At 41.4% G+C, this 15,371-nt stretch overlaps 1 protein-coding gene across 1 annotated transcript in view; it reads right to left on the reverse strand.

The window, feature by feature from the left end:
- The window catches only part of phf2 (PHD finger protein 2), a 160,047-nt gene that overhangs the window by 41,777 nt on the left and 102,899 nt on the right, over positions 1-15,371 (reverse strand). Inside the window, exons 7-9 of the mRNA XM_060910392.1 lie at positions 9,714-9,876; positions 4,399-4,486; positions 3,982-4,088 (exon numbers count right to left, since the gene is read on the reverse strand). Of these exons, the coding sequence (XP_060766375.1) occupies positions 3,982-4,088; positions 4,399-4,486; positions 9,714-9,876 (358 nt within the window). The remainder of the gene's footprint in view (positions 1-3,981; positions 4,089-4,398; positions 4,487-9,713; positions 9,877-15,371) is intronic.

Consider the following 15,371-nt stretch of genomic DNA (forward strand, 5'->3'; position numbering starts at 1 on the left):
TTCTGAGAAACATCTATGAACTGCTGTGTCTGCATCAGTGACTGTTGCTCTCGGATCGATCTGTGAGGCAGAATCTCTGAGGTGGCAGAGGACTTATATTTCTAGATCACTCATACTTTATCAATTCAACCTTCCATCAGCCCTGAAGCTTTTTTCCTCTAATAGAATAATATCAGACTCTTTCACGGTTTCACTACTGTTTGTTTACACTCTCACACTCTCTTGTTCCTGATGTGCTGTGACTTCTGTCTGTCACTCTATAGTCAGATGTCTTTTGTGCTTTAGGTTGGAGTGTGATAATATTTGACATATGTTACCTGGCATATAAAGTATGACAGCATGACTATAAATTTCCCTCCAGTACAGCCTGTCTGTTCCTGTCCTCATAGTTGAGGGTTGGTGATCCAGGAAACTAGCTTCCCTGAATTCTCTTGGGTGATCATAGCACAGCAGAGGGACCCAAACCCTCATCTGGTGGCAGGTACACATTCACACCTATAGAGATCTTGCAGTCACGTGACCGGAAAGTACACAGCCGCCATCTTGTCGGTAAAAAACACAGCTGAATACTGCTGCACTCGTGTACAGAATGGATCAATTTCAACCGACGGACTACACGGCTCATTTTTCTAATGAACAGATAACTAGATATATGTCTAAAATAAACGATCTACAGATTAGTGACCCTTATGGCTTACCGGACGGAGTATTCATGACCGGATTTTGAACTGCCAGAGGAATACCCAGACATGTATAATTACCTCATTAACTTTCCCTCGCTGTTCAGTGGTGAAGCACTGCGTGCTTATAAATCTCTGGACAGTTATCTTTACAGAAATTCAGGATTTATCAGCGACTTAGATGTGGCATCTTGTAAACAAGAATCCTCATTGGATGGGTAAGTCACTTAAGTATTGAGTATAGCACTGACCAGCCGATTATAGAATAGAATAAGGTAATTCCAGCTGTAATTCCAAATCGTCCGTTTTGTTTACCATGGATCTGGCGTTGGAGAGATAGAGGCTTAGCAGTGGAGGTTTGAGTGGCTGTTTTCTGAGCTTAGTCAACAGGCCAGCTCTGCAGCCTCGCTTTTGCTTCCGCTCCCGGCGCCGCCTCCTTCGCTTTGCTTCTGATAACAATCCACGGAGACCCCGCTGGTCTCGCTATCTCGTCCGGAATGTTGTGCATGCGATGGAAATCGCTACAAACCGTCATTTTCTGCTGGAAACCCATGTCCAGTAAGTCCATACAGTTGTAGTGGATATTGAAGTCCGGTACAGACGAACAACACGCAAAAATACACACAAAAAACATAAAAAACGTGCACAGGTAGGGAGAGCTTGTAGCGCGGAAATATGGCATTTGACCGACAAGATGGCGTCTGTCACAATCTGGATCGGCTGTGACGTCACATGCAAGTGCTCCATAGGCTTCTTAGAGTAGCCAATCAACCTAATTCACATGTCTTTGGACTGTGGGGGAAACTGGAGCACCCAGAGGAAACCCACACAAACACGGGGAGAACATGTACACTCCACACAGAAAGGCCCCCGTCGGCCACTGGGCTTGAACCCAGAACCTTCTTGCTATGAGGTGACAGTGCTAACTGTATATTACTAATACAGGATTGTCAAGGAGACTCACACCAGCTAAACTTCATAGCGTACAATATTTTCTACTCCCTGACTTAAAAACAATTTTTAACTAAAAAAAAATCCTACACAATGTAGCTTTTAAAAAAATTAATTTTATTAATTTATTTATTTTTTAACTGTAAAACAGCATACACTGTCCTGCAAAAGTATTCATCCCCCTTGGTGTTTGTCCTGTTTTGTCACATTACAAGCTGGAATTCAAATGGATTTTGGGGGGCTTTGCACCATTTATTTTACACAACATGCCTACCACTTTAAAGATGCAAACTGTATTTTGTATTGTGCCACAAACAATAATTAAGATGGGGAAAAAAAACAGAAATCTGGAGTGTGCATAGGTATTCACCCCCTTTCATATTTAACACCTAAATAAGAGCTGGTCCAACCAATTCACTTCATAAGTCATATAATTAGTTTATTAAGAGCCACCTGTGTGCAATCAAAGTGTCACATGATCTGTCACATGATGTCTGTATAAATCAACCTGTTCTGGAAGGACCCTGATTCTGCAACACTACTAAGCAAGCAACATGAAAACCAAGGAGCACTCCAAACAGGTCAGAGACAAAGTGGTGAAGAAGTATAGATCAGGCTTGGGTTATAAAAAATATCCCAAACTTTGAATATCCCAGGGGGCACCATTACATCCATTATAGCAAAATGGAAAGAATATGGCACCACTACAAACCTGACAAGAGAAGGCCACCCACCAAAACTCACAGACCAGGCAAGGAAGGCATTAATCAGAGATGCAACAAAGACACCAAAGATAACACTGAAGGAGCTGCAAAGATCCACAGTGGAGATGGGAGTATCTGTCCATAGGACCACTTTAAACTGTACACTCCACAGAGCAGGGCTTTATGGAAGAGTGGCCAGAAAAAAAGCAATTGCTTAAAGAAAAAAATAAGAAAACGCATTTGGAGTTTGCCCAGCAGCATGTGGCAGACTCCCCAAACACATGGAAGAAGATTCTCTGGTCAGATGAGACTAAAATTGAACTTTTTGGCCATCATGGGAAACGTCATGCATGGCGCAAACCCAACACTTCCCATCACCCTGAGAACACCAATTCTACAGTGAAGCATGGTGGTGGCAGCATCATGCTGTGGGGATGTTTTTCAACTGCATGGACAGGAAAGCTGGTCAGGATTGAAGGAAAGATGGATGGCACTAAATACAGGGCAATTCTGGAGGAAAACCTGTTTGAGTCGGCCAGAGGTTTGAGACTGGGACGAAGGTTCACGTTCCAGCAGGACAATGACCCTAAACATACTGCTAAAGCTATACTGGAGTGGTTTAAAGGGAAACATTTAAATGTCTTGGAATGGCCTAGTCAAAGCACACACCTCAAGCTAGATGAGAATCTGTGGCCTAACTTGAAGATTGCTGTACACCAATGCAACCCATCTAAAGCCTAGGTCACAACCGGCCATACGTGCTCCAATGGCCAGTCTACGTGCAAAAAACGCAAGAAACGCACAGAGGGCGCGCGTGTGACGTGCTGATTTTCGAGCTGTAGACTGGCTGCAGACCGGCTGCAGAGGTTCTTTGTCATGTCAAACAAACTCTACAGGCGCTTACGTTTTTTTCAGGTTGCAAGACAAACTTATGGCTAACGTGCGTCTTTCTCCACGAACAAAAAAAAACGCAGCGATTTTGGAAACGCCAAAAATCGCACGGCCAAAAAATCGTATGTCTGGTTGTGACCTAGGCTTAACTTGAAGGAGTTGGAGCAGTTTTGCTTTGAGGAATGGGCAAAAATCCCAGTGGCTAGATGTGCTAAGCTAATAGAGACATACCCCAAGAGACTTGCAGCTGTAATTGCAGCAAAAGGTGGCTCTACAAAGTATTGACTTTGGGGGTGAATACCCATGCACACTCCAGATTTCTGTTTTTTCATCTTAATTATTGTTTGTGTCACAATAAAAAAAAACAATTTGCACCTTTAAAGTGGCAGGCATGTTGTGTAAATCAAATGGTGCTAATGCCCTCAAAATCCATTTGAATTCCAGCTTGCAATACAACAAAACAGGACAAATACCAAGGGGGATGAATACTCTTGCAAGACACTGTATGCTCATGACCTAAACATGTTTTACATCATGTCAAGAGTAGAAATATTTCAAATTTCTTCATTATAGCTATATTTTCCTGTCTTCACAGCACAAAATGATACTAATTAATACCCAAATGCTAGGTTCAATGCTTGCTGGTACCAAGCTTATAAGACCATTTGACGGAAATCCATAGGATTGTATTTGTTAAAATGAGCACATAAATGATCTCAGCCCCAACAACATTTAATATACAAAGTAGTACTCACTTTTAAACTTCTCCAGATAGTGCCTCCCCACGTACCAGCACGCTGTCTCGAAGTTGAGAAATGGAGTGAGACTTACAACGTTGAGCCTCTTTTCCACCTCATATGCCCTGAGTGGAGAGAAGTAAATTGACCTTTACAATACGGATTAATGAAAAGTACACTCGAAGCGGTGCACTTCAGTCTGCTAGATGCCCTTGAGTCTGATTCATAGATTTCAGCAGCAGTAGAGGAACAATGGAAAACAGGGGTTTACACGCTAATACTTTAGTGATCAGCATCTCGTTTTTAGGCATAGATCTCAAATAGGAAATCTGGAGAAATGTTTTTCATCCTGATATACCACACAACTTATGAAAAATAATTGTCACTCTCACACTGCATTTAAAGTATTGTACTGAAAGGAGAAATGTCACTGACCTCATCTGCATCTCAACACTCAGACTGTGGACAAAATGTCCAGCGAAAGCCAGACAGTCCACGGGTGTCAGTACTGCATTAATCCATCCTGCAGGGACAAATAACATGAACTCAGCAGGGTTACCCTATTCACATATTTACTATTTGTGTGCTGGCCTGGGAAAACCTTTTACATGGTGAAAATTTTTGAGCTTTGTGTGTACCTTCATCACAAGTAAATTTATAATATTTTAAAGCATAGTTACCCCCAAGAGTGAAATGAGAGAAAATTTCATTTGAATATTTAATTCTGACCGTTGGACAGCAGCATTGCAAATGGTTTGACAGCCGGGGTCTGATTACAACGTGAACTGATTAGGATTATGTCCATTTCATTTTATGTCATGACACATTACTATCCAACAACTGGATCAAGGTCTGACATTCACTGTATGAAGAAAGCACAGTTAGCCTGCAAAATTTTAGGCAGATATATTTTTTAACCAGTTTTTTTTTCTTCACCCAATAGGATTTAAACATGAAGATAATCTAGGCAAGGTAGAAAATAAACAAAATATTCTATGTTTTTTGATCCGTCCATTTGTATGACTCTTCAGTGAGGTTATACAGGGACGTCGCAATTGCTAAGCCAAGCTACCATATCTTCATCAAGGTTGATAAGGCCCTCGCGATCGTGTGGTGGTTTATAAAGTGAACACTCCTGCACTATATGGGAGACAGTTTGCAGAGCACCACATGGACATACATTGTCGTCTCTGGCGCCAATAAGATGCAGAAAGGCTCACATTTTCAGACGGTTTTAGGCGGACCCATGGACGATGTTCCAGGTCATGACCCGGAGGCTCACCAGAAGGGTCCCTCATGAACTCATGCAGAGGTGTAGAAGACTGGGAAGAAGACCATATCTTCATCAAGGTTGATAAGGCCCTCACGATCGTGTGGTGGTTTATAAAGTGAACACTCCTGCACTATATGGGAGACAGTTTGCAGAGCACCACATGGACATACATTGTCGTCTCTGGCGCCAATAAGATGCAGAAAGGCTCACATTTTCAGACAGTTTTAGGCGGACCCATGGACGATGTTCCAGGTCATGACCCGGAGGCTCACCAGAAGGGTCCCTCATGAACTCATGCAGAGGTGTAGAAGACTGGGTCCATTCTTCTTTCCATCTTTCGTCGACCCAGGATGTCGTAAGTGGGGAGCAGTCATAGAGAAGTTGTGCTCTGATGACAAGGTGATCTTATGCAGTGGGTAAGGGCTCCACTGGGATAGCAGGCACCAGGCTAGGTGGCTCAGATCCATTCTCAGCAATTTTCAGAATGAAATGGTCATGTCTGAAGTGTGCTGGGGAGATTCCATCAAGAATAGGCATTTCTCCTGAGGTGGGCTTTAGCGTGCTGGAAATAAGGCACAGGGCCTCATTCAGCACCACATCAATGATCTTTGTGTGGGAGCCATAAACCCACACAGGAGCAGTGTACTCAGCGACAGAGCAGACGAGCGCAAGGACCGAGGTGCGAAGTCTTGTGAAGTTGGCCCCCCAGCCTGTACCGACAAGCTTCTTAATGATTTTGACCCACTTTGTTTTTTGATAAAATATATTTAGGGGAGACTTGGGACAACTTGTCTCATCTCATCTCATTATCTCTCGCCGCTTTATCCTGTTCTACAGGGTCGCAGGCAAGCTGGAGCCTATCCCAGCTGACTACGGGCGAAAGGCGGGGTACACCCTGGACAAGTCGCCAGGTCATCACAGGGCTGACACATAGACACAGACAACCATTCACACTCACATTCACACCTACGCTCAATTTAGAGTCACCAGTTAACCTAACCTGCATGTCTTTGGACTGTGGGGGAAACCGGAGCACCCGGAGGAAACCCACGCGGACCTCCTTGCTGTGAGGCGACAGCGCTAACCACTACACCACCGTGCCGCCCGGGACAACTTGTATTCCCATAAATTAATTTCAACCAATCAGGTTTTAGATTACATCAGAAGTCAGAGAAGTTAGATGTTGCCCCTAAGAGTAACCTACTTCCTTTAGAGCCACAAAGCTGGACACAGGTCTGTGCAGTTCCATATTTTTGTCAACCAAAACTTGTATTTTCTACTTCACAGTCCACCTCCAATCTATGGTGCAAAGTGCACTGTTGAACTGTTAGAGAAGCAGTGTTGGGGCCCAAAGGGTCGCTGGTTTGAGTCCTGAGACTGGCAGGAAAAATTAATGGCTGAAGTGCCCTTGAGCAAGATACCTCACCCCTAACTGCTCCCCAGGCACTGGGTATGTGTGTACTTGTTGCATGTCGCTCTGAATAAGAGCATCTGCTAAATTCCTGTAATTTGGGATTTGTTGGGAATTAAATTATGTAATCTAGAGATACCATATATGGTATTATTTATTAAACTTAAATTCTCAGGGGGGACAACATTTAAGGCTTTTTTCAAAATGGCCAGATGGGGAGAGTTGGGACAGTTCATGTTACAGGTTTTTTCTTGTGGTTTACAAATTTAAAATTGTTAAAAAAAATGTTGTTAAAAATGTGGGAGTGTACCTGCATGAGGATGAAGCTTATTTCATTCCTTCTTGAGAATGGAATTGTTTTGTCTAGTCAGGTTTTGGGTAAACTGACATTTTTCTATCGCTGTACCAGCACTGTGTGTTCATGCAGTTCATATGTTATAAGTTTTGATCATAAATAACAATTAAACATGTTGGCCAAGGATTTTTTTTTTTTTTTTTTTTTTGGTCCACGTCTCCTCAATGTCTCATCTCTCCCTGCAAAACATAATAACAGAAAAAGTGAAGCCTGAAGGCCAGTATATGAGACAAGCTGAGAAACTAACGTTGTGGTAAGCGGGTATAGCAAATACTCTCTAATGTAATATGAATGTGATGCTACGTTCAAAGAATTTCACACAATCTATAAAAGCAGAAAAATTGTCCCAAGTCTCCCCGATTTCCTCTAAAGTATCAAAGTGTGTTATAAGTAGTAAAACCCAACTCTGGCCAATTTTTTTTTTTTGGGAAAGAGTTCAGTCACAGTGATATATAAAAGGTTTTGCCAGACCACCACACATTTACTAGCAGTGAAACAAGGTGATTCAGCTTGTGATTAAACCTTGAAGACCTTTCTTCAAAGGTTTAAAGGATTTAAACTACTCAGAAGTGGAGAACCATCAAGATAATATGAACTGACTTACTATTATTACATATTCAAAATGACCTTGAGAGGTGAAAAACATTTTAGACATATTTTCTTTTTATACAGTGTCTTGCAAAAGTATTCATCTCCCTTGGTATTTGTCCTGTTTTGTCGCATTACAAGCAGGAATTACAATAGATGTTTGGGGGGGGGTTAGCACCATTTGATTTACACAACATGCCTACAACTTTAAAGGTGAAATTTTTTTTTAAATTGTGACACAAACAATAATTAAGATGAAAAAACAGAAATCTGGAGTGTGCATAGGTATTCACCCCCAAAGTCAATACTTTGTAGAGACACCTTTTGCTGCAATTACAGCTGCAAGTCTCTTGGGGTATGTCTCTATTAGCTTAACACATCCACCCACTGGGATTTTTGCCCATTCCTCAAGGCAAAACTGCTCCAACTCCTTTAAGTTGCGTTGGTGTACAGCAATCTTCAAGTTATGCCACAGATTCTCAATTGGATTGAGGTCTGGGCTTTGATGAGGCCATTCCAAGACATTTAAATGTTGCCCTTTAAACCACTCCAGTGTAGCTTTAGCAGTATGTTTAGGGTCATTGTCCTGCTGGAATGTGAGCCTTCGTCCCAGTCTCAAACCTCTGGCCGACTCAAACAGGTTTTCCTCCAGAATTGTCCTGTATTTAGTGCCATCCATCTTTCCTTTAGACCTGACCAGTTTTTCCGTCCCTGCAGATGAAAAACATCCCCACAGCATGATGCTGCCACCAGCATGCTTCACTGTAGGAATGGTGGTCTCAGGGTGATGGGAAATGTTTGGTTTGTGCCATGCATGGCATTTTCCATGATGACCAAAAAGTTCAATTTTAGTCTCATCTGACCAGAGAATCTTCTTCCGTTGCGTTTGGGGAGTCTGCCACATGCTGTTGGGCAAACTCCAAATGTGTTTTCTTATTTTTTTTCTTTAAGCAATAGCTTTTTTTCTGGCCACTCTTCCATAAAGCCCTGCTCTGTGGAGTGTACAGTTTAAAGTGGTCCTATGGACAGATACTCCCATCTCCGCTGTGGATCTTTGCAGCTCCTTCAGTGTTCTCTTTGGTGTTTTTGTTGCATCTCTGATTAATGCCCTCCTTGCCTGATCTGTGAGTTTTGGTGGGCGGCCTTCTCTTGTCAGGTTTGTAGTGGTGACATATCCTTTACATTTTGCTGTAATGGATTTAATGTTGCTCTGTTGGATATTCAAAGTTTGGAATATTTTTTATAACCAAACTCTGATCTATACTTCTCCACAACTTTGTCTCTGACCTGTTTGGAGTGCGCCATGGTTTTCATGTTGCTTGCTTAGAAGTGTTGCAGAGTCAGTTTTCACCTTTAAAGTGGTAGGCATGTTGTGTAACTCAAATGATGCTAAGCCCCCCAAAATCCGTTTGAATTCCAGCTTGTAATGCGACAAAACAGGACAAACACCAAGGGGGATGAATACTTTTGCAAGACACTGTATACCCTATATGACTCAAGGTTTGTGAATCCCCGAGCATCACAGCACAGAAGTGTGTAGAATATCTTTATATGCTGCAGCATTACGATGTTTTTTGCACTGGAACTAAGAGGCCCAAACCTGTTCCAGCATGGCAGTGCCCTGTGCACAAAGTGAGGCCCATGAAGACACTGTTTGCCAAGGCAAGTGTCCTGCACAGAGCCCTGCCTCAACCCCATTGAACATCTTTGGGATGATCTGGATCGCTGACTACATGCCATGCCTCCTCGCCCAACATCAGTGCCTGACTTCACTAATGTCCTTGTGGCTAAATGAACACAAATCCCGGAGCCAAGTGCCAAACTCTAGTGGAAAACCTTCCAAGAAAAGGCTTCCATTTATAACAGCAAAGGGAGGATTTAATCTGGAATGGCATGATCAGTAAGCACATGGGTATGATGGTCAGGTGTACACAAACTTTTGGGCGTATAGTGTACAACAACATATAATAAAATGTTACAAAACTACAGAGTAGTTCAGATATTGAAACAATTTAAGGGTAAAATAGTTTACTAGTTTCTGAAAACACCACAACACAGTGCTTTCCACTGACTGACCAATACACATGCAATGGCTTGATGATTTTCCCATATTCAGGAATCACCTGATGGAATGAAGAGCGTCTGGCCCTGCTTAAGCGTGCATTTGTAGCACTTGTCCACCTGGTCGGCAAAGAACATCTCGCAGTGGTTGGAGGAGGATCTCCAGCGCTCGTATAGAGACAGGTTGGCTGAGGTGGGCTTTATCAGGAAGAAGATCTTCTCACCCTGAGGACACAGTCAATATGTTACATGCTATGTCACAAACACTCTTCTTGGAATGTCAACGATTTTATATCCCAAAAGCTGGAACACATGGAATCCATTATAAGACGAATAAGTGTCTGTATTCCCATAATGCACTGCACTGTCAATTGCAATCATAGATACTGGAATGCTAGTTGCTGTCCTCCGTTAAAATGCATGTATCTATAGTGCTGCTGTCTTCCAGACTGGAAGTCTAACAGCATTCAGAATCATTCGTACACCATTAGGATATAATAATCATGGACATTTCAAAGCAACAGCACAATGAATTACTTTCCACAGGAGAAAGCAGAGTGTTGTTATTATTACTGTTTAATGCTGTTAGCTTTGCATTAACACAGCCTCACTTCTAAGCTAATGTTCATAATATTTGGGAGGCCGTGTGAGCTTTGCAACTGGATTTTAGTTCTTTATGAATATTTGAGGAGTCTATCACGTTAGCTTTTTGTTGCTACTTGATCACTTTGTACAAAAATATTTATGATGAATATTGTTGGGTTTAATATGTGGTTAGGTTTAAAGGTATCAATAACAGTAAAATAATAGTAGACTGATATTTTCAGCCCAAATAGCCGACACATCATCGGCAGTTACTGAGGAGGTGTATGTGAAATACAGTCACAGACAAACATGAGCAATATGGATAATTTACACAATGATGCTTCTTTATTTTAAATGAAAGGGTTACAACTTGTGTATTTAGCATGTCTGTAATTCTGATAAGACATGGCATGAAGCCACAAGAGCAATACAGATTACAGACTTGAAAAAAATATATATGTAATTATTGATATATTCAGCTATGTAAAAAAAAATTAAGATGAAAAGTGAAAAATGAAAAGTGGTCTCTTAATTTTTTCCACACCTTATGCGCACACACACACACACACACACACACACACACACACACACACACACACACACAGTGCCCTCTATGATTATTAGCACCCCTTGTAAAAATTTGTAAAAAGGGATAGAAAAAAATCCACCTTTTGGTGAAGTCACGTCATCTCATACTGAAAAAAAAGAGAAAATCCAACCTTTAAATGAAGTAAATGTATTCAGAGAAAAAAAAAATCCTTCATCAAGAAATAATTATTTTCAACAAAAACACATGTGCCACTATTATTGGCACCTCTGTATTTAATACTCTGTACAACCTCCCTTTGCCAGTAAAATAGCACTGAGTTCCTCCTATAACATTTTATAAGGTTGGCAATACAGAGCAGGGCATCTGAGACCATTCCTCTTTACACAAGCTCTCCATATCATCCAGGGTCCTCAGCCCTCTCTTGCGCTCTCTCATTTTCAGCTCACCCCACAGGTTTTCAATGGGGTTCAGGTCAGGGGATTGAGATGGCCAGGGCAGAAGCTTGATTCTATGGTCAGCTATCAATTTTTGTGTTGATTTAAACATATGCTTCAGATCATTGTCCTGCTGGAAGATCTAATGACGACCCAGTTTTAGTTTCCTGCCAGAGGCAGCCAGGTTCTGATTTAAAACGCCCTGGTATTTCATAGAATCCATGATGCCACGTACTCTAGCAAGGTTTCCAGGGCCTTTGGAGGAAAAACATCACAGAACCTCCACCACATTTTACAGTTTGGAAAAGAGTTTTTTTCTTCATTATAGCCATCCTTGTTTTTTACACCAAACTCAGCTTGAGTGTTTGTTGCCAAAAAGCTCCATTTCTGTTTCATCAGACCAAAGAACATGGTTCCTGTCAAAGTTGTACCGTAGTAGTGTTTCACAAACTTCAGGTGTTTATCTTTGTGGTTAACTGACAGAAAAGGCTTTTTACTGGCAGACCTTCCAAATAATCTGTTGGCATGGAGGTGGCATCTGATGGTGGTTTTGGAGACTTGGAAACCCCAAGATTTCACTTTTTCTTGTTATTCACCAACAGTGATCCTTGGAGATTTTATATTTTTTTGCCTCACTGTCCATGGGGGTAAAATAAACTTGGGTCCTCTTCCAGGCAAGTTTGTAACAGTTCCAGTCGGTGCCCTTTTTTTTTTTTTTGCCCTAAGAGTAGAAATGGGCATTTTCAGGCGAGTAGCTATTTTTTAAGAACCATTCTCTGACTTATGAAGGTCAACACACTTCTCCCTCATTTGGTTTGTGTGTTCTCTGATCTTTCCCATGTTTATGGATGACTAAAGGAATGTGGCCTCTGTGTCACCTCATATTTGTTCCTCGGTTAATCAGGAAGTTATTGATTACAGCTTGAAAGTTCCTACACACTCCAGTCAACTCAAAAATGTACAATTTAAATGGGAAACATGCTTCGGTTACACCGTGTTCCCTATAATTTCCAGGGGTGCTAATAATAGTAGTACATGTGTTTTTGTTGAAAATAATTATTTCATGATGAGGGATTTGTTTTACTCTGAATCAATTTATTTCAATTAAAAGTTGGATTTTTCTCATTTTTTCAGTGTGAGATGAAGCGACTTCACCAAAAGGTGGATTTTTCTACCCCCTTTTTTTTAAACTAATCTTTACAAGGGGTGAAGGGGTGCCAATAATTGTAGATGTATCGCTCTCTCTCTCGCGTGTGTGTGTGTGTGTGTGTGTGTGTGTATATATGTATATATGCTGGGTGCGATTTGCTGGGGGGGATGGTGGGGATCATCCCCCCCTCTGGTTTTTATCTCTGCTGAAAAAAAATCCTCGGGGACAACCCCGTCAATAAAACAAACAAACCCCAAAAAAAGTTGACATGACAGGCATGTTGTGACACAGTTTCTATGGTCTACATTGCACTCACTTTCAAAATGACCCGAAGTGGCAGCTTTGATGTTCACGAACCTCCCCAGCAAATAGATACATTGTAGATAACAATATCTTTGCGTTCTCATAGAACGCAAAGATATTTTTATTATCTACAATGTATCAATGTATCTCAGCAGGGATGCAAACAGCGCGCCTTTTGGTGGATGCCGCCTTTTTCACGGCCGATTTTTTTTTTTTAGGGGGGGCGTTGGAGTGTCTGATTATAATTTCAAAGTAAATTCTGTATTAAAATTACTAAATAAGCAAATCCGTTACAGTCCATGAAACAGGAAGTATAAGGATGAGAAAAAAACAGTTTAAATCGGAAAGCTGCGCACAATGTGAACTGCGCCATCAGAGCAAACTGTTCATTTAGTATTCTTTTAGGCCCAATCCCAATTCTAATTTCTACCCCTACCCCTTCCCCTCCGCCTTCCCCTTGGCCCTTCCCCTTGAAACTGAGCTACAAGGGATAGGGCTTGAAATTCAACCCTTACGTATTGGGATAGCCCTTCAACGATCGCATACGTCATCGCGTACCTCCGTCAGCGTTTACGTTAGCAAAACGCGACCAAATGCGTCATTGGCTGCGACCAGCCGCTACAGTCAGAGCCAGAACAGAAATCTCTGCTGGCAGGGTGTGATTTGTTAACTAACACCACTGAATGGGATATCTTTGGCGCTTCGTGCACCACATCCGACAGAATGAGGTGTCAGAACACTCATGTAAACAATAAAAGCGAGAATAACAGAACAAAACGTACGCAGTCAAGCAACCGAAAACAATACTCACTCCCAAAGCTTTTTAGCAGCAGCTTGGATTTCAGAAATCGCTGCTCATTCTCAGCTCGAAAGCGAATCAAGCGGCGTGTTTCCTCTGGATAACAACTTAAAACACGTAAATAATGGAGAAAATACATTTATGACAATCTTTTGCCGCGGGAACCGCCATCTTTCTGAAATCCGCATGAAATCTCGCTGAAATCCGCATGGCATTGTGGGAAATCACTCAAACCCCTTCGTTCGGAGTCAGCTCCAGGAAAATCTCCGTTTGGAGGGGTACAGAAGCCCTACCCCTTCCCCTACCCCTCCGCGTTAACTGGGATTGGGATACCCCTACCCCTTCACGTGAACACGCAAAATGGAGGGGAAGGGCCAAGGGGTTGGTCCAAGGGGTGAAATGGGATTCGGCCTTAGTGATTATCGAGTCACTGTCCATTTAATCCGGAGAGAGAGAAACATCACAGCAACGCGACAAGCAATGCGAACTTTGTTGTGTTAGTGTTCGTGTATTTAGTCAGAGAGACAGGAAGATGAATTTACTATCTCTGGTTTAGTGTTCGTTTTCATTTAGTGTTATTCATTTGATATCATCGGATGTTATTGAGCTGTTAGCCTATTGTTACCTTAATTTTGTGACGTTTCATGATTTAAAAAAAAACCCATCCTCCCTTCTGGTTTTTTGACAAATCGCACCCTGTATATATGTATGTATGTGTGAAAATTCAGTGATTAAAAAGTTAAAGCATTTTTTGAGACAATAAAGTAAACCTTTTTCCATAAGATCTGAAGGTCACCAGATCTCAACCCAAATGAACTCTTGTGGGACGTGTAGGCTTTTCCTTCACCTCCCATACTAACATACTAAATGGTGGAATTTATTGTTTCACCCCAGCAGTAAAGCTCCACACCTCTCCAGAATGTACGCCAAGGCAAACTGAAGCTGGTCTGGTACCGTGTGCTCTAATAAAATACTTGCTGTTGGTGTTTCCTTTCCCTGTTTCCTTCAGTTTGGAGGTTTACCTCCATCTTAGCTTGAACTCACAGAAGGCGTCTCACAGCTCTACACGAAGTCTGTGTGTTCTTGGTGTCAGAAACACAGTTTTATTTTTTTTTTAATTGGCTGTTTCAGTTCAGAAACCTGTTTATTTTTGCATAATGATTTCTTAACTACTTTGACCCTGTCAGTCTGCAGGATTAAATGTTACCGCTGTTAGCTGTCAGAAGAAAGTGGAAAGTTTCTGGTGGCCTGTTTGATTACATATTACAGCATTAGGTCTGTGGAACAAGTGAGTTGCACAGCCTTCCTTTATGTTTATAGAGAAAACCTTGCAAATTGAGTCGATGAAACACTAAATGAGTCATTGCCAAGAGTTTTTAAACTAAGAAACCACTGTCTTATTTAGTCAAAGGAAGTGTTTTAAACCTCAAAGTAAAATAGATGGTGGTCAGTGGGATATGAATGAAATTATAAGTTATTATAATGACCAGCTTAACATCCAGACATCACAGAGTGGCAAGATACCATCTGCTTCAGTTCTCATGTTTATGCAGTTACGTTTCAGAAAAAGATGTTTTAAGGCTTGTGGGATTTAGGAATTACATATCTTTAGTATTATATGGCATATTAACAGACCAACAAAATTATTATGGCTTTGGTTGTCTTGTGTAGATAAAGTATCTTCCTCCATTGCAGCACTCTTTATAAATTGATTAATTTGTTTGTTTCGTGGATGGAAAACATCAAAAGACGTATGGCCCTTTTCTCCAATGGAGACACAGGATAGAAGAAGAAGAAAAAGAATGTGTTTAATATTTGTTTACTGATTTCACATCTATCTATCTATCTATCTATCTATCTATCTATCTATCTATCTATCTATCTATCTATCTATCTATC

Source organism: Neoarius graeffei, chromosome 26 (genome assembly GCF_027579695.1).
Source record: "Neoarius graeffei isolate fNeoGra1 chromosome 26, fNeoGra1.pri, whole genome shotgun sequence".
Lineage (NCBI taxonomy): Eukaryota > Metazoa > Chordata > Actinopteri > Siluriformes > Ariidae > Neoarius > Neoarius graeffei.